Source organism: Amphibalanus amphitrite, unplaced genomic scaffold, assembly GCF_019059575.1.
Source record: "Amphibalanus amphitrite isolate SeventyFive unplaced genomic scaffold, NRLGWU_Aamphi_draft 000006F_arrow, whole genome shotgun sequence".
In the NCBI taxonomy this organism is placed as follows: Eukaryota; Metazoa; Arthropoda; class Thecostraca; order Balanomorpha; family Balanidae; genus Amphibalanus; species Amphibalanus amphitrite.
The window spans coordinates 1,976,294-1,995,984 of record NW_024881502.1 but is presented as its reverse complement, the minus strand read 5'-3'; the positions used below and the strand labels follow the sequence as shown (position 1 = coordinate 1,995,984).

Below are 19,691 nucleotides of genomic sequence, written 5' to 3'. Positions count from 1 at the left end.
GGGCTACCACCGCCTGGAACCGCCTGCCAGCCGAGCTCAGGAGGAGTCGTTTATTGTGTCACCCACGGAGGTGAATCGCGAGACATGGGGAGTAGATGTGCTCAGTTTTATCGCATTTTAGCAATTTATAGTGATTTTTAAACCATCATTTTTTCGTGTTTTATGAACATGCCCACTGTGTTTAACTACTGTACTGACTCTGAAATCGGAAGAGCCACGATGTGGAGATTTTTATGAATACAATACATACCTACATACATACATACATCTACATTTTGAAAAAGAAAAGTTCAAAACAAATAGGGGAGGGGGCAGTAGGGGAGTATAACTGCAAACCTTAGAGACTTTTTCAACTGCTCAACACGGCCATGTTTTTCAACTAATTTTGATCCAACGACTGCCAATCGATGCAGAATGAACCGGAAATTAGCATGCGTCATTAGCAAGCATGCGTCTTGTGGAAGGCTCTTTAATAAACTACTACATTAAAATGGGCATTTCGAAAAATCATAGGCGAGGCGGATCCTAAATGTATTTGGGAGCCTGGGAGGAACTTAAAATATATAAGAATTCGGGTTTTCCGTTGTGGCATTACCAAAACGGATTGGCAATGGTCTTTTGATGTTACAAAATGTGTGATATAATGACTAAAAGTAGATTGGCAATTCATAGGCGGCGTCAGGGCACCGAAGTTGGGAGATGAAATCGACCTCCCTTTCTGCTTTCCTGGAACCGCCTATGATCCATCTCTTGCTCCCTTGTGAACCTGTGATACCTCCAAATAACGCTGATCCACATACATAATGAATACCTTCAGTTATAATGCATCAGCGCAGTGATCTTTATCCAAATGACTCACTTCATGAATAGGACCTCCCCATTCCCGATGCCCTGAACCGCCCCTGATAAAGGTATCAACTTGAAAATTTGAGAGGATGTGCCCAGTTTAGTTCTAAGAAAAGTCAGAAAATATCAGCATCCTAGCTCCAGCCGTTTCGAAGATATTCTCGAAAAGCCTGAGGGATGGATAAAAACATTCGCCCTGCCACTAAGGGCTAATCTAGCGCAGTACCGGCGGAACACCTTCAGTTAAGAGGGGGCACTGCCGACTTTTGGTCCCATTCTTTCCATGCAACGCCCATAGGGCTAATGTTGAAATGTCAAAATCAAAGGGGGGCACGGTGCCCCGGTGCCCTCCCCGTTCCGCCGCCTATGATCTAGCGTACCTTTCTCAACTTACCGAATTAAGAATTAACAAGTGGTGTTTGGTTTGCTAAGTCTATGTCATGTATGTGATTGGGCTACGTTTTTGGCCCACTTTCCCTGAACTTTTGTAATGCTGCCAAATGAAAAATATTGTCTAGGTTCTCGTACGAAGTTTGGACTTTGGAGCAAAAACGTCTTTTTTAACCCACGCCGGACCGGTGCTCTGCGACTTCCGCGCCGGGCCGTGGAGAGGCGGGGGGGGGGGGCTGAACATCCCCCTTCTAACTCGGCTCCTGGGCTACGTAGCGACACGCGGTAAGCGGTATTCGAAAGAACGTTCAAAATAAGGGAGAACGTTCTTTCTTTCGTTGTTGAGATATCTGCGAAAAATCGCAGGAGGCGTGTTCAAACACCCCCCCCCCGGCCCAGCGCGGGTCAAAATGCAATTTGCGAAAAATCAACAGACGATAAAACGAACCAAGAAGGACCATAACGTGTGCAATGGAATGGTCGTGCTAGACATGCTTCAGCCTTTGCATACCAACGCAAAATGTTGGCTCTGGAGGAAGATTTGTATTTTTTTTTTCACGAAGTTACCTCTCAACATTGTAAATCAGTCGATGCGCATTGACTTGTCGATTTCGCTGGTGCTTTTGTTTTTGTCGTATGTTTACTAGAGCAATATTTATAAGGCAAAAACTTTTGACGTGCGTTTAACGATTTTTTAATTACCCCGAAAACTCCCTCTAAACATAGAAGTAGAGACACAAAATTTGCACAGAGGTGATATTTCCTACGAGCCCACCTGCCCTGTAATTTTGGCGTTTCTAAGTGCCATAGAATCGTCATAGCCAATCGGCAGACTCTCCGTTATGAAAACGGCCCGGGGCTGGCGAGGGCTTAACTTCATCAAAAACATCGCCGATTTCGGATGGGCATAATCTGAAATAAGACGTCATAATTCATTGCTACTGGAAACTTAAACCTTTATGTCCAAATAATGAATGCAAAGCTAAGCTCAATTCCAGGCCCATCCATCCATGCGCTCTCTTGATAATCGGAAAAAAAAAAACATTGGGAGAGTCGGCATCATGAAAGTCAGGTGCCAGTGAGGATTAAATTATCACCAAGCCATCTATAATTCTATAGTGAAGCAAAACAAATATCGATGTAGGAAAATAGTTTGTCTCCGGCCCAGTAGCCGCTGCCAGACCTTCTTCTGCCATCAGAGCCATGGAGATGACCTCCACCTTTCTGGATTTGCGGGCCGTTCCAGATAGTGTGCCCATAGCGGTGCTAACAGTGCCATCAATCTCTGCCCTTCCGAAAGGGACGGCCCCATCGGAGTTGGTTTGGCCGGCCAATGGCTGCCCAGTTACCGGCTCCGTCAACCAGCAGCGCCATGCATTCTGCAGGCGCCCGTGCCGGCGAGCCCGGCGGCGGCCACCCTCTGGGGAGCCGGTCACTGAGCCAGCGCTGCCGCGCGCACCAGGCAGTTACTGACGACCTTTGGCTGCCGCCCGGCCGGCCGACCAACCGGCTTCCGGGGTGGCTGGGTCGTCAGTCCCACTGCCAACCCCACTCCAGTCGAGCTCCCCTTCTGTCCCACCCCCACTCCGGTCCCACTGCCTCCGGTCCCATTCCCATTCTGGTCCCACTCCCACTTTGATCCCACTCCGGTCCCACTCCCACTCCGGTCTTACTGCCTCCGGTCCCACCCCCACTCCGGTCCCACCCCCACTCCGGTCCCACCCCCACTCCGGTCCCACTGCCTCCGGTCCCATTCCCATTCTGGTCCCACTCCCACTTTGATCCCACTCCGGTCCCACTCTTCCCCATCAGATCGTTACCGGGCCACCGAGCGGCTGTGTGCAAACAGCTTCAGTCTGCAGTGGCAACCTGGCATGGCTGGACAAAAAGTCGTCAAACATACAATGTCCGATATTTAGTAAATTGCCACACTGATCAATTCCTTTTATTACAGATACAATATTTTAAATTACACAGACATTCCAAAGGTCCTCAATGCGAAAAAAGATTGATTTGCAAAGCAACGAAGTCCTGTAAATCACCTTAAGTTGGGCCAAACGCTTATTGGTGGGGCAAAAATGGCAAGTTGGTGGGGCAGCTGCTCTACAGACCGTATAGGAAGCTCCGTCTCTGCAACCTGAACGCCATCTAGCCCCCGGACCAGAAACTCAAATATAGCTAGGCAACACAGGTGGATATTTGCGACCGACATCACATAGCCTGAACCAAGGCTATACCTAACTTATATCAGGTAGAACGCTCCCGACGAAAAAGTGGCGAAAAAATGATAACCACGACTGCAGGGACTAAACATCCTCAGTTCGCCATGGTAACGGGGCAAATTTGGCATGGGTACCTAATCAACTAAAAACTCATTTTTCAAAGACTTATTTCAGACATAAGGAAACCAATTTATCGTACCAGAAAAAGAATTACCTACCTACAGTTTTCATACCAAACATACCGGCCAGACATGGTCTAAAAGAACAGGTCAGCGGTCATAGGTCCTTTGGATCAGAGTCATCAAATTTCAAAAGACCTATGTGTTAAATTACTTAAACTCGAAGCTAGCTACTGAAAATTTCGTCACAAATGGTCGCTTTTTAGCGCGAGTTATTCGCAAAAAAAGCTGAGGGAGATGGGTCAGTTGTGAGACGGCTGCTATGAAAATAGCTCGAAATCCTTTTTTGTTGGGTTAGGCCCTTTTGGTCTGACAAGACCATTTCAGAGCTGGGAGAATGATAGGAATTAGAAGGAGACATTGGTCTGAGCAGGCTCCCTAGAGAGTCAACGGGGCTGAGCCGACCCCTCCGAATGGACTGCAGCCGACCAGCCCCCCCCCCCCCCATCCCCCCATGTACTCTCTGCACCCGGATACGGGTGTGCTCCGCTGGGAGCAGCTGTGCCGCTCCTAGGGAGCAGCCCGTAAGAGATTAAGTTGCCAGTCCAGCCTGGACTGAGGGTTGCGGCGTGGAGAAGGAATTGAATGTCCTGAGGATGGAAACGACGGACGGATGCTCGAAATCCATGCGTCCTGGCCCTATAAGCCAAAGGTGGCCATTAGCGCGAAGGAAAACAAAGGTAGTTAGTGCATAAAGCAGCAGATAACAGCAGCGGTCCAGCCGGGAAGACTGGTTCGTCCTGCTCCACTTTTTTTTTTTGCCGTCTTACCGGTCTTACCCCACGTTCCCCTACATACCCGGACGTAGTAGTAGCCGTACGGGTGGAACGTCTGCTCGAAGCTGTGCTCGATGCGCCGGCCGCCGCCCAGCCGGCCATCCAGCAGGGGCCGCCACATGCGGCGCAGCGCGCTGAACAGCCAGCCGTTAGAGAAGCGGCCCCCTAGCGTCGGCGGCGGGAAGCTGTTCACCGGGTGACTGTCGTGGTTGCCGACAGCGGGCAGCACCAGCGCGCGCGGAAACACGCGCCGGAGCAGGTCGGTGACCGCCTGGTTGGCGGCCACCGTCTGCCGGCGCGTCACCTCGTGCACGTTGTGGGCCGAGTTGTCCCCCGACCAGAGGATGTAGGCCACGTCCTGGAGCGACACAGAGCGGTGGCAACGTGAGGGGCGCCGCCTGCTGGGGCAGAGGGCGCCGCCTGCTGACACAGAGGGCGCCGCCTGCTGACACAGAGGGCGCCGCCTGCTGGGGCAGTGGGCGCTGCCGTCTGGGGCGGAGGGCGCCGCCTGCTGGGGCGGAGGGCGCCGCCTGCTGAGACAGAGGGCGCCGCCTGCTGGGGCAGAGGGCGCCGCCTGCTGGGGCAGAGGGCGCCGCCTGCTGGGGCAGAGGGCAGCTGTGTTGCGTGGGGCAAGGGACAGAGGTGGTACTGTGTATTGTAAGAAAGATGTGGGACAGTGGTTCGGGCGCGTAGGGCAGGACCAGGGGACAGGGGTCCTGCCGTGTAGGACAGGGACAGGGGCTGGCACAAATGGACTCGGCAGGGCCTAAACCAACGGGGCGGGACAGCCACCTAAATTGATAGTCGGATACTCAGTTCTTTCCATGGATTGCCATAGGCATGGTCATTTACAGGGTGTCCCATGAGTTCATTTTTACATTAAATTTGCATGTATTTAAAATTAGGTATATTATATTTTCATATATTTGTGATCACCCAACGTGCTACCCATGGCCCATTCCTGGGCAAGCAAATGGATACACGAGTGGCATGTCAGCTGTCATGTTTCGCAGCGTAGCAGACTTGATCTTAGCCAAGGCTGACTTGGCATGCGCCGTGAACTCCTAGAGGCCTCGCTTCGACGAGCTCCGATGTCAGTATTCCCAACATATTGTTATTTAAAGGGACTATCCCACCTTTAACATGGGGTTTGAGTTGAGATAGCCAAGTTTGCGGCGAGGTTCAGAAACCACTATCTATCTAGGTTGCAACCCCCGCGGCCTCTTGGTGTTGAAGAAATTCGTTCCCTTCATTTGAAAATGGGCCTTGTACAAGGCCCTATTTTCAACATGGAGCGACCGTTAGTGTGACGTCACCTCGTTTAGTCATTCTGATTTAAATGGGTTTGTTCGTTGAAAAATCGCTTAAAACTTGGTCTGAACTTTGTTGTGGTGCCTACAGAGTAAAAAGAATCAGCTTTATGACAGTAATGTGGCCTGGGGAAGCAGGTAATTTTGGGCTTTGACGTCACATATTTGAAAGTTTGTGTTTGGAATATGGGAAGCCTAAGATGTTTAATGAAAAATAAATGCCAGAACCGTGTTCCTGGTCATCCAATCTATAAAGTCGGGCACAATTTAACTGGTTTTAACAACATTTTAGAAGGTGGGATAGTCCCTTTAATTTGGATCCGATGACTTGCCTGAGATGTGTTCTTGCCACAGACGCCTGTCACAGTCTCCTGACGCCACTTTTGAGCTTTTCTTGACCTCTGCGACGATGCTCTGTCTTGCCTGAAGATAAGCCTTCGACTTACCTGAAACCATTTCCCCCCCCCCCCCCCAAAAAAAAAAACTGAGGCCATAATGGTGGTTCAAGTAAAGCTAGAAAGTAATGATTTCTCCTAGATCTCCGTGGTGAACCAGTCTGCATCCAAAAACTGTGTCTGGGATACCTCGTGCAATTTAAGTCAGCACCTGGGCGCCTACAACAACACCGTGGCCCTGGTTATTTACATAACGGACCGAAACAGAGGCTTTCTCCTTCACCGTTATTAGACCGTTTTGGTATTTGGACCAGTGTTTCATCTCTAACATGAGCAAGTTAGTCCAGATGACCTGACTGGTGTCCTCAGTGCTCCAGCTTTTGAGCCTCAGGCATCACGAAACTTATTTTTAACCATTTTAACACAATTTCGACTGTTCTGAGCACTCCGGCAACTTTTAAGCTTAACCCGCGCCCGTATGGGCGGAAAGGGAGGGTCGAACGGACCCCCTCGTTTTTTCGCAAATAACTCGCGAATAAAGCGGCCGATCGCGACGACTTTTTCAGTACCGTAAACGGGGGTGACTTTGCCTCGCCGGGTGACTTTGCCATGCTTCTCGAAAAATGCTTTAGGGAGATCTCCCATGATATTTTACGAGGAATGTAGTAATGTTTTATGCACAAATGAAAGGTAATTAATGGGCCTCCCAATATAACTAACACTGATAGGTAAGTTACCACTAAATACCTAACTGGGCTCCATTTTATTGGAGTCATTGAAATGGTCAAATTTGAAGAATTCCAAACTTTTTATTATCTAACCATGTCTTAGACCACCTGCGATGCTGAAGCTTGGTATGGTTGATCATGACAAGGCTGTTAAGTTAGCATATCCAACAAAACTGGCATTTGTCACTTCATTTAGCTAAAAATTTTGGTGGCGATTTTTCCAAGTGAATAGCAGGCCACATGGGGTGACTTTGCCACCATGTTATTTATGCAAAAATTGAATACTTATCCGATGCAATTCAAAATAATTTAAATGTAGCATCATTTTGACCTCCAAACTGGTTTTAAAAAAGTGACAGTTTATACGTTTAAAATTGGCACAGGAATGCACAGTGGGAGTAAAGAAAGGCAAAAATTACCTAACTCAAAAAAATGGACGAAGCTGGGCCCAACTTTTCAGCACAGTCATGATCATCCTACAACTCCTGAGTTTGCCAGTAAGACTAGCTGAAGAAATCGGTATCATTTTATAGATCAAAACGCTGATAATAAGGGTGCCGGTAAGTTGCCGCAAGAACGTCTTCTTTCTGTTCCTCTCAATGCCGCTGGAGGAATGTGGCACGGTCCTAGAGTACCGATACAATCATAGTTTTGCTTATTTATCTATTCTGAACCATTTTTCAGTTTCCATTTACTATCAATGTCAATAATTTTCAACAAATATAATGTATTATAAAAGCAATGCATATCTTCTTTTTTGTACATCATTTAAGAGCAAAAAACATCGAATTGCTTCATTTTTTTCTATTTGCGGTGTTTGCGTTTTGCGGCGGACGGGCGTTTTTTGCGGCTTTTTTTGCGGTTTTCTGCGGTTTTCGACGGGCGGGCGATTGTTTCTTTTTTTGCGAAGTTTGCGTTGGCGTTTTGCGCGTTTTGCGGTGTTTGCGTTTTGCGGCGGGCGGGCGGTTTTTCACAATTCAAGTCCCAACCTTCGGATCCGCAGTGCTGTTCGACAAGCGCTGCCCGGGCCCGCCTTACAGTTTAATTAAAAACAGCTACCCAAATCTACCCAAATAATACAGCTAAAAATACAAGTCAATCACCCAAACTAATGCACCCGTAACATAACATAAATCAAAACATACAGTTATCGCGTAAATCTGTACCTCTAGTTTTCTTAAAAACATTATAGGTATTTTTAGGCAAGATATAAATACGATAATAGCAAAACCAAAAGAGCTAATCTTCATCCATGTTTTGAACATAGAGTCATCCCAACAAGTTAAGAAGTGTACAGAATACAAGCGTCTAAAGTTGAAAACATGGCAAAGTCACCCCCGTTTACGGTACCCTCGCGAATTTTACACCTACCCTGAAAATGTCATGGCCTTGACCCAAATGACCTTTGACCTGTGCTTTATTTCTCGAGACCATGCTTGGCCGGAATCGCGATTCGGCGTATGCCGGCTCGCATTAGCCGCGTGTTTGCTGTCTTTACATGGTTTCAAGCGTTCAAACATGTGATATGATGTTGGTCCCATGCAGTAGCGGCGGAACACCTTCAAGTAAGGGGGGGGGGCACCCGACTTTTGGTCCCATTCTTTCCATGCAACGCCCATAGGGCTAATGTTAAAATGCCAAAATCAAAGGGGGGCAAGGTGCCCCGGTGCCCTCCCCGTTCCGCCGCCTATGGTCCCATGCATTAGGGTGGGTGTCAAGGTCACTAGAAAAAGTCACGACGTTCTAATTGCTAACAGGTCCCGATTTTCCCGACGTTTGGGTCATTGACCTGACCTGGAAGGGCAACCAATGAACTAGGACCTTAAAATTGGGTATCCTCGGCTTTGTCTCGTCACGGGCAACACGCTCGTGTTTTCGTGAAGCTCTAGCTCGATCAGAGGCCAAACGGCAAGGGGGTGTCTAACGGACCTTTCTCCTCCCCAGTTATACGTTCACGGCTGGCAAACCATCAATACGGACGGAAGTTAAGTCACTTTGAGTTATATACCCCATCAAAGGAATGCTCTTAGACAGCTGGTAATCCATCCTGTAGAGCCTGGTTATCAGGTACCTAAAGCTCTCACCTTTATGACAGCCGCTTTGGCGCCACACAGTTTTGGCCACTTGGCTCACTTCGGAGGGTTGACTGGAAAGAGTATGAACTTACAGTGAGTGGCTCCCGACAAATCATCGGCATCACAAGATGACTCTGAGTCTGCACCCAATTAGCTACGGACATGTTAGCTACCCAATGTTGCGCCATCGGACGTCTCCACAAAACTGGACTCTAGCAAAAAAGGAAAAAGCGCGATTTGTCTAGAAAAAGTCATTGTGGAGCATATTGCCAGTTGCCATGGCAACTACATAAGCTAATTTACAAATTACTTTGAGCGTGTCGTAAAGCAAGAGAACGCCTCAAAGTAAAATTTAGGTGTGAACGAACTTATGGGACACCTTGTATATCAAAAGCCTCGGGCTGTATGGCATGGCACAAGACAAGCAGCTGGGTTCCTGAATGGGAACATACCGCCAAGTCCTGCCCAAGCGGCGGCCGCCGGTGCCCACCTGGACAGTGGACGGCCGCCGAGGGGCACTAGAACACGCGGCACGGATGTCAGGAGAGCATATATGGAGCAACGTCGGGACTGCAGTTCGTACGTGAGTGACCATTGCTTACCGATAAGCGGGTCAATCATGTGCTCGGATGGCATGCATTTTAACCGCTCACTTGTAACCTATGGTCGCGCACACGCCCGACCGAGTGTCAGCCGATAGACTGCGACATTTGGGAAGGCAGTCCCGGCTCCGCACGTGACCTCCAGCGCACATGCAGTTACGCACATTAGAATATCACTTACGAGGATAAATAATTGACAATTCGATGCGCACATAGCCAAAGACGTAGCCAGTGACCATGAGACAGTGACTGCTATTAGCCCGCGCACTGCTGGTACCAGAGGCGGTGCTTCACCCCCCCCCCCCTCTAAGACGTTTCTTGGTGAACAGATCTGCAGGGGGCGGCAGGTGGCTGCCCGCTGCAGGCCCCGTTAGGCGTGCTGAGCCGTCAGTCCCCGGCTGTGTTACGGCCGGCGCCCGGCCCCTGTGGACAGGGTGCCGCGCTCTCACCGGGTGGGTGGCCCGGACGTGGACAGGGTGCCCCGCTCTCACCGGGTGGGTGGCCCGGACGTGGACAGGGTGCCCCGCTCTCACCGGGTGGGTGGCCCGGACGTGGACAGGGTGCCGCGCTCTCACCGGGTGGGTGGCCCGGACGTGGACAGGGTGCCCCGCTCTCACCGGGTGGGTGGCCCGGACGTGGACAGGGTGCCCCGCTCTCACCGGGTGGGTGGCCCGGACGTGGTGCAGCAGCGACACGAGCAGCGCCGGCGGCGTGTCGCACTTCTCGTACGTGCCCCACATCCCGGCTCTCAGCTTGTGCATCTTCGGAAACCCTGCAGCAAAGACCAGGCACACTGATACACACCAAAATCGTTTATGCAAGCTCGTCCGATCAGCAGGGGAACACTGGTTGCGGCGTATGAGGGCTCCTGGGTTTCCAGCCCTGCTTGCTAAGGCCGCGGGTCTCTCGCCTGTCACCAGGTCAGGTAGCCCCTTCTAGGTCTTTCGCAGATAGCGTAAAAATGACGGCGCGTAGTGCCACCGAAGTTGATATGCCTATGGGATGTTCCATTCTTTTGGCACATTTTATGGAAATGAAGTACCAGGCTTTTCAGGTTAGTTGACCAGTTACAGAAACCGGTACATACTTGGACAGCGATGCTAGTTCACCTAGTGTGATTAGTGATTCATGAGCCAGGATCCAGTTGATCGCGCCACGCTGAAGGCTATTCAGACACCACCTGAGGCGGTTTCCGCACGTGTCTAAAGATCAACGGCGGCATGCAGTGCCAGTAGTCAGGGGCCCGGGAACGATTTTCAAGTTGGGGGGGCGAGCCTAAAATGCCTGACATGATGCATATGAAACAGTGGCGTAGCTAGGGGTCTAAGGGGACACGTACCCCCCCCCCCCCATCGGGATAAAAGGGACCCTCGGGTCCGAGGCGCCTTGCGGCGCCATTTGACCGCTGAGGGTACGATAGCCATATTTCTACTCAGAAGGGCCCCATGGGGCTCGTTAGAGCACCTCATGGGCCCAAAATAGCCACACTAAGATCTCCATAAGGGCCCCAAGCCGGCTTCTGAGGGCCTATTGCGGCTCTTAAGGGCCCTCGGTGGTCTCCAAAGGCCCGTTACTGGCCTCTGAGAGGTCTTACCGGCCTATGAGGGGCCAGTTCTAGGGGCATTGCCCGCCTGTGATGGTCCCACACTTATTTTTCTGAGGGCCCCATAACGGCAACTGTGGGGCCCTCTTCAGCGCCTATGAGGGCCCACACCGGTGTCTCTGAGGGTTTCACACCCCCAACTCTGAGTGCCTATACACCATTGCCTATTAAAGCCCTATATCGGCGGCTCTGAGGACCCAACCAACACCTGCGCATCTAAAGGCCACACACTGGTGACTTTTGAGGGCCCACACCGGTGACTCTGAGGGCCCCACCGGCGTCTGACAGTACCATGCCGGTCTCTAAGGACCCCACAGGACTTCTTCTGCCGGGCTAAGGACCCCTTGCCGGTCACTGAGTGAGACCCCCTGCCGGCTTGTAGAGAGTTCGCGTCAGCAGCTCTAAAGGCCCCACACCCGTCTGTAACGGCTCCACACCAGCGTCTATGAGGGCCCACAGCAACGCCTGTAAGGACCCTCATCGGCGCCTCTGAGAGAATTACACTAGCACCTCTGAGCGCCCACACCGGCACCTGCATGGCATTGCGTATTTGGAATTTCCGACCTCGACGAGCGTCTGTGGTAGAAAACCACCACTTTGGTAGGGGAAACTACTGCTGTCTGCTACAATTTGCACTGCATGTCAAGCTATTGTAGCGACATCTATGCATATATGTACATTTCCGACCTCTACGAAAATCTCGCGGCGCTTCGCACCGACCCGCGCCGCCCATTCATACTGGAGACCAAAAGAGATTATGAGTTCAGAGTTGTGACAAGTACCTAAAGCAACCACCACGTATGATGTAGGTATACCAGTTAACTATCAGATCGACGGCATGTGTCAACAATTATACACTGATAGAAGACCGGAGGCTCTGGTTAACCGTGTAAAAATGAATACTTCAGACGCGTACCGCGTAGGAATTCAGCCCAGTATCGTTGAACAGATAATGCATCGGCCTGAAAAAGTACGGTAACGATACCTAATTTTGGGTTTTTAGTCGGCCGATCCGTCCCCCTGGCCCTGTCGAAAATCTGTGGCGACGCCCCTGGCACGGAGGACAAAAGTACGTATCGCAAATGTTCGTACAGTATAAAGTACGCATGGACAAAACTACGTCAAGGACAAAAGTACGCATGGCAAAAGTACGTACAGTATAAAGCACGAATCAGGGGCGTAACTTTATATCTCTTTGGGGGGGCTTGAGCCCCCCCCCCCCCCTCCCTGTGCTGAACTGAGCCCCCCTTGGGAAGCTTAGAGCCCCCCTTGATTAATTTTTAATTCTTGACAAAACACACAAATAGCAAAACACTAACATCCAATTCCCCCATTTTCCACCATATAGGTACATGAGTTTCCAGGTTGGGGGATGATCATGGACTTGTAAACAAAAGTGAACGACGGAGGCGAAGAAGCGGACACTGTCGCTGTACTCACCCGAAGACCCACCAGGTCACCACGCTCTGCCTCGGAAAGCCGCCCCGACGGAAGTCCACGGATCACCTCCCCGTGTCCGTGGCAAAAAAAAACGAAGGGTTCGTTTCGTCCGTTTGACCCCCCCCCCCCCATACGGGCGAGGGTTAACATGAGCCCCATGGGCGTTGCATGGAAAGAATGGGACCAAAAGTCGGCATTGCCCCCCCCCCCCCCCTTAAATGAAAGTGTTCCGCCGCTACTGGGTAGATGTGGATCGGTGGTTAAACCTGCGCCTGGGTTGAGTTTCAGTCAGCTTCTCCGTCGTGAGGGCGTCCCATTATTTCAGAGGTTGAGATAAAAAGATTCGTAAAAAGCGATCGACTGCTCCGAACAAATGGGTCCCTCCAACAATGCCTAGGCCAATTTTTGTATTTCCTGCTTACTTCTCCATTGTCCCTTCGTAATATCACAGATATAAAATCCGAATTACACGAATTGCTTGCGCTGTTACCTTTACATTACTGTGCAGTGCTGCAGAGTCGATTGATCGACTCTTACTGTACCATTGACAACAGGTATGCCTCCTAAAACCCACAGCACGGTAAAACTGACTTGTGGCATGAGCCTTTTTCTTTTGACTGAATGTTTCTTGACCAGTGGCGGATCCAGAAAGCGGTCCTGGACGCTACAGATTAGGGATATCCATAAAAAGTTTCTTCAATTTCCAAAAAACTCGCCGTGTGCGAGTACAAGTTTTCCAAAAACTCGTATATAGGTATATAGTGGTCTATGGCATTACCTATCAGACTGGTGGCACACGTACACGGCGAGTGGCAACTTCCAATTTCCAAAAACTTTCGATTCCTTACGCACTGCTGAGTGCTGAGCAGTTTAAAACAAACTCAAACTTCTATGGATATAAGCTATACGGTTGAAAGGGCATATTTTTTCATATATGCAAGGCCACTTGACTTGGTGCAGATCAGACCTTAGGTGCTCTGGCATTAAACTTGTTACACAGGCTGCAAAAGTCATGTTTTAGAGCTGTTTTGCCAAGTAATTTTGCCAATTTTCGCGGCGCTTCGCGCCGCCAATTCATACTCCAGTCAAAAACAGATCGTGAGTTGTGCCCCTCGTTAAGTACCCTCATCAAGCATGTGATAAAGCACCCTCACACGCAGACGCAGGCATGTATATGCATTACAATAGACGACCACTATATATCGTACATATACACAGTGTATATAAATACAGTGGCGGCAAATGCGCTTGGTCACGTGACCAAATATGCGCGTGCGGTTGTGGCGAGGGCACTTCCCGAAACTGGTGCCAACGGCCTCGCGGCGCCCATAGAGAATACATGGGGCCTTTTCTTTTCCGACCTATCGTGTCTAAACCAAGCCATTTACAGGGTGTAACGAAATTATCCAGACATCTATTTTTTCGCCATATCTGCTCGCACAGTTTCTCTTTTAATGTCAGAAGCTGGAAAATTGGATGAATGCATACCTCTGGTATCTGCTCTCAACTCAGCAGTGACCTGACCTTGCGAAATGACTTGCTCTGAGTAAGAGTCGAGTCGCCGACGGGTTCATTTGATAGTTTTCGTTTAAGGCAGTGGAGAGAAAGGAGTACAGTCTCTCGTTTCGTAGTAAGGCTACGTGTTGGTGGCATGGTGGCATGAGCCAGAAGCTGGTCTGTCAGCAGCTGGACATCAGCAGCAGCCAGTAGCACATCTGCCTGAGGCGTGATAAGCTGGGACTTGGTGGCAGACTCAGCCCGGCCTCGATCGCAAAAGGCGCCCTTTGCCAAGTGGTGAGGAGAGTTGTCAAGATAGCGACAAGGAAACGGCACCAATTAATCCGCATACTGACTCGAATTCTTACCAAGGTAGATAACCAGTAAAACGCCTTTTGGGCGAAGAACGAGCGAGCGAGATAGTGAGCCCTGCACGTGCGGAAGGGCGAGAGGGTGCTTCCAACGGGCTTGCGCAAAGCACCCTTCTAACCGGTCGCTAGCGGTGTGCCAAATTTGAACGCAATCGGCCCAGCCGTTCCTGAGATCTGGAAGCAGCATTCTGCACGTGCGCACGTGCAAACGGGGTCCAAAATGACTTTTGCACGGCACCCTACTAACTGGTCCCCAACCGTGTACCAAATTTGAGCGCAATCGGCCCAGCCGTTCTCGAGATCTGGAAACGCCCCCTGCACGTGCGCACGTGCAGTAGCACCCTAACCCCAACACATGGGAATGCATTGCCTGGTGGGTGCCTACCTGTATGCCAAGTTTCAGCGAAATCGCCCCAGTAATTACCGAGCTACTGAAATGGGAACAAATTTGGCACCTCTTATTGTTGTATTTTGCACGTGCACTGGGGGTGACCCACATGCATCGAGAGTATCCTATTTTGGGTAGAAGTGATGCTGCTACCCTACAAAAATTACCGCAAGTCAATCGCCCAAGCGGCTGCTGAGATATGAGCCTCTCAAAATCACTACTTTTGCAAAACAGCTTGAACACCCTTGACTTTTCACGTGGCACGTGCCACGACGGTCACTGAGATGTATCAAAAGTAGTCAATTACGGGGTAGAAGGGATGGGGCTACCCAACAAAAAAGACCGCAGGCCAATCGGTCCAGCGGTTGCTGAGATATAAGCCTCTCAAAAGCGTTACAGGCCGGGCCGGGCCGGGCCGGGCCGGGCCGGGCCGGGCCGGGCCGCTCATACTGAGATTTTTCCGTTATATTGAAAAGACTCACTTCGCTCGCTGCGCTCGCTCGCTCGTAATAAGAGGTCTCACATCATGATTCACCGTTACCCGCCCTTTTGCTTGGTTTTACTGCCCTTCAAACTGGAAAAGACAATGAAATTGACGGGAAAACAACCAGTCCACCACCTTTGGCTTCAGGCCAGGGCGTGTCCACTGGTCGAAGGAAGACACGAATGAGGTGACCTGGTCGGATGGGAAGCTGTTCGAGCTGCGATACCCGTTGAACCGTCAAATCGGCCATGTGTGGGCTGCCAGCAACTCGAATATGCCGGCCGTCGCCGGCGTCAAACATCCGGCCAAAATCCAGACCTGGAGCATGTTCAGCTGCTGTGTAATATTCAAGCTGTTCATGACGACACAGAAAACCACTATCAGTGACGAGTATTACCGGCGCAACATCCTGGCTAGCGATTGGTTGGAGCCACTCAACCAGACGGCACAGGATGGCTCGGTTTCTGAACGTGTACCGATACCTGATTCAAGCCGTGCAGTCTTCATACGGGGCGGCGCACCACCTTCAAGTCCCTAGCAGAATGAGAAGTAATGCCGAGAGGACCTTTTTGTTCTTCTGGGCTAAAGGGCTATGGCTTGGAAATAGTTCCCATGCAATTCCGTCGATATATTATGGACTATTGTCCATCATGAGATGAATGAGGGGACACCCGCCACCAGCGCCGCCCAACTGCGGGCACAGGTTAGTAAGGCGCTACTCTATATGAAACCCACTGTGCTGGAAAATCCAGTGGCTGGAATGCTCAAAAAATGTGTACCTGCGCTCTTATGAAAGGTGGCTATATAATAATTCAAAAGGGAAAATATCAGAATGTCTTGCTTCTTAATTACAGCGCGAAGAAAGATGTCCGGATAATTTCGTTACACCCTGTAGGCTGTAGTGCAAGGATACGACTGGTTTGAGATTCTGTCGTCTTTTGGCTATAAGTCGGCATAAGAAACGTATTTTTATCGGCAAAATTCGCTAAGTACCAGGTTGTTTTCCGATACGCTGCACGCCTCCTAACCCCCGGCGGCCGACCGGAGGAGTCAGTAGCGCTCCACTTACGACTTTTGGAGATAGCTCAAAACACCTTGCAGCTAGAGGGCTGCTATCTGGCACACCTTACCTTTGCTTCCATACGCATCTTTGGAAACCAATTGCATTTCCGTCTCAGGTCAGATTACTGACTTATGACGTCACACGTGAACCTCTGCAATAGTCCCAAAATACCGAAACTTAATACCGAAATAACGAAACCGAAAAACGCAATGCCCTCGGTGCCAGAGGAGCTGTCACAGCGAGATGATACTTACAGGACCCAGTATCCTCTAGAAGTCTCAAAACTTGTATATCTCGGATTTCTACTAGAGGTCACATGAGGTCAGGCCGATCGCGTGACGTCACCATTACAAGTCAATGGGGAAAATATGGAAACTGTAATTTTGACGCCGAGAATGATCTAAACCTAGCTGAAGCACATGGAATCGCAATGTCATGCACTTCTTGCAATGCCCAATGCCTCACTTTTGCATCTTTAACCTGGCGTGACATCATAGGTCACAAGTTTTTTCGTCAATAACTCCTGATAAAATTGAGCTGGTAAGTCGGAAAAGTCACCAATGGACTCGGGAAGACCTATCGAATCGAATGATATACGATATAACCTCCTCCGACCAACTTCGTGACCTGAGTGCCTCTGACCTATTTGACCCGATGTGAACACCTTATGTTGACCCCACCCAAACAAAAGTGTACCATTTGACGCACCGGAGCATGACAAACATGATGGTACTAAAATCGCGACTCTGCGCCATTTTTTGGCAAAGTTATTTCTAAAAACCCGAAATCGTATTTTGGCCCTCGGGGCACTTGACCTGACCCTCAGAGGCCACCAGTTGACCTGAGACTTTTAAACCGTGCATCAATCGCTGCGTCCCCGGTCCCGTAACGGCACACATGCTTGTTTTTTCCCGCGAGGCTAGCTCAATTAGGGCGAGGGAGTCGTACCCGCCCACTCTCGCGGCCGGGGCATAGGCATGTAAAAAAAAAACTAATAAGTCTGGGGATGATTGATGCAAAATTCTTACAGATAATGGTTGATGAAGGTAGGGAATAAGTTATTAGAGATAAGTGAAACAAATTTGCAGCCCTCAGTAGCCTTGATTTATGCATTAAGAGTTATAGAAATTAGAACAACTGTAAGCGGCAGGCTCAGCTCTTCAGTTTCTACCTATAGGTACCTGCAAACACAATAAACTCAATGGAAGAGTAATAATAGTTTAATTGTATTTTATTGATGCTATTCGAGTTTCAATGGTAACTATGTCACCGATGATTCAATATTATTTGCACGGTATCATTTGCTACCACACGTCTAAATATTTAGTATCTAAAATATTGCAGTAAAATAAGCTGCGCCACATCTGTCGACAAAATCTGGTGCCAACTCAAGGTCAAACGGAAAATGTGGTCACGTGACCAATGTCCGGCAGCTGCATATATAGGTATATAGTGGTCTATGGCATTACCTATCAGACTGGTGGCACATGTAATTGTAAACATTTATATCTCGTAGAAGACAAAAAGCTTTACCGTTAACGGTGTCAAATGGAAACGGACTTCAGACTGTACTGTGTAGGCATTTGGCCCATACCATTAGACATATAGTGCATCGGCCTGAAAAAGTACAGGAACAATATCTATAGGTTTCAGTTTTTAGCCGGCCAATCCGTCCTCCTGTCGAAAACCCGTAGGTAGGTACGTACAGACATCCCAAATATGGAAAATTTTGCTGCTGACTGCTGAGCCCCCCTGACAATATCATAAAGTTACACCCCTGGCACGAATGGATAAAAGTACGTCAAGGACAAAAGTACGTATCGAAGAAGTACGTATAGGTGCATTATTAAGTACGCATGGGCAAAAGTACGTCAAGGACAAAAGCACATATCGTAAAAATGCGCACAGCATAAAGTACGTATGGACAAGAGTACGTCAAGGGCAAAAGTACGTATCGCAAAAGTACGTCGAGTATAAAGTACGTATGGAATAAGTACCTGCGTCAAGGACAGAAGTAGGCGTATCGCAGAGGTAGGTACGTACAGTACAAAGTACGTATACCTAGACAAAAGTACGTCGAAGACGAAAATACGCATCGAAAAAGTACGTAAATTATAAAGTACGTATATCGCTAAGGTACGTACCCTTACTGACTTGCATAGATGTCGCAATCGGTCGCAACTACAGCGAGACATGCAGTGCAAACGGTAGCAGACAGCAGTAGTTTCCCCTACCAAAGTGGTGGTTTTCTACCACAGACGCTCGTCGAGGTCGGAATTTCCAAATACGCATGGCGGCCCCCCACCGGTGCCTCTAAAGGCCCCTTACCGGCGGCTCTGAGGGCCCTACGCCGGTGATTCTGAGGGTGCTACCGATAACCGAAGGCACCACACAAGCCCTTATGTGTCGCTGAGCTGTAATCCCATACCGGCCCTCCCAGGGCGCCACGTCAGTGCACTCATTGCCCCACACCCCTCCCTCACACCCGGAGCGGGTAAACTGTGTTATACCTATAGCAACGATTTTACCACCGTTGTATGTTATGTATTTCTCAAAGTTGACTCAAGCTGGTGGAGTATAAAATCTGGCCTGCCAAACTTATGGCCAAGGTCAGGCCCAAATCAAGGCGGGATGACAATAGCAGATGTTGTCAAATCGATACTGTATCAGCAGAAACCATTCAGATGGCAAGGAAAATGCCGTGTGTTGATGTTTACATGTATAAAGCAAACAAGAAGGGAAGAAGTCCGGAAAAGGGAGGAAAGATCTTTTCTCGCTGTCTCAATGTTGAGGGGGCGCCGCCCCAGTGGCGCAGCCAGGGGGGGTGAAAGGGGTGAGATCTCACCCCCCTCTCTTATCCTTGGGGCCCACCGTCGATTCGAACTGTAACATTATGCAGACTGACAATAACTTAGCTAACAAAAAAAAAGGTTTTGTCAGGTTTCGGAAGGTCCGTCAATGGACTGAGAAACAGTTTTCAGGTCTGATAGCCCCTCTTTATGATTTATAGTCCCATTTTATGTTTAAGAGGATACATTCAAGGCCCGAAAGAACCAATCCAAGACCTAGGAGGGCCCGTTCCAGGGCATGAGAGGGTCCATTTCAGGCATGTGAGGGCCCATTTCAGGCCTGACGGGGCCCATTTCAAGCTTGAGAGAGCCCATTTCAGGTCTTAGAGGGCCTGTTTGATGCCTGAGAGGGCCCATTTCAGTCCTGAGAGGGGCCCATTTCAGGCCCAAGAGCGACCACTGCAGACCTGAAAGGGCCCATTTCAGGCCTGAGAGGGCCCATTTCAAGCTTGAGAGGGCCCATTTCAGGTCCT

At 49.7% G+C, this 19,691-nt stretch overlaps 1 protein-coding gene across 1 annotated transcript in view; it reads right to left on the bottom strand.

The window, feature by feature from the left end:
• Nucleotides 1–19,691, bottom strand: part of LOC122377693 (sphingomyelin phosphodiesterase-like) — a 61,481-nt gene that overhangs the window by 28,583 nt on the left and 13,207 nt on the right. Inside the window, exons 3-4 of the mRNA XM_043358028.1 lie at nt 10,183–10,295; nt 4,436–4,771 (exon numbers count right to left, since the gene is read on the bottom strand). Coding sequence (XP_043213963.1) covers nt 4,436–4,771; nt 10,183–10,284 — 438 coding nt within the window. The 5' untranslated portion in view covers nt 10,285–10,295. The remainder of the gene's footprint in view (nt 1–4,435; nt 4,772–10,182; nt 10,296–19,691) is intronic.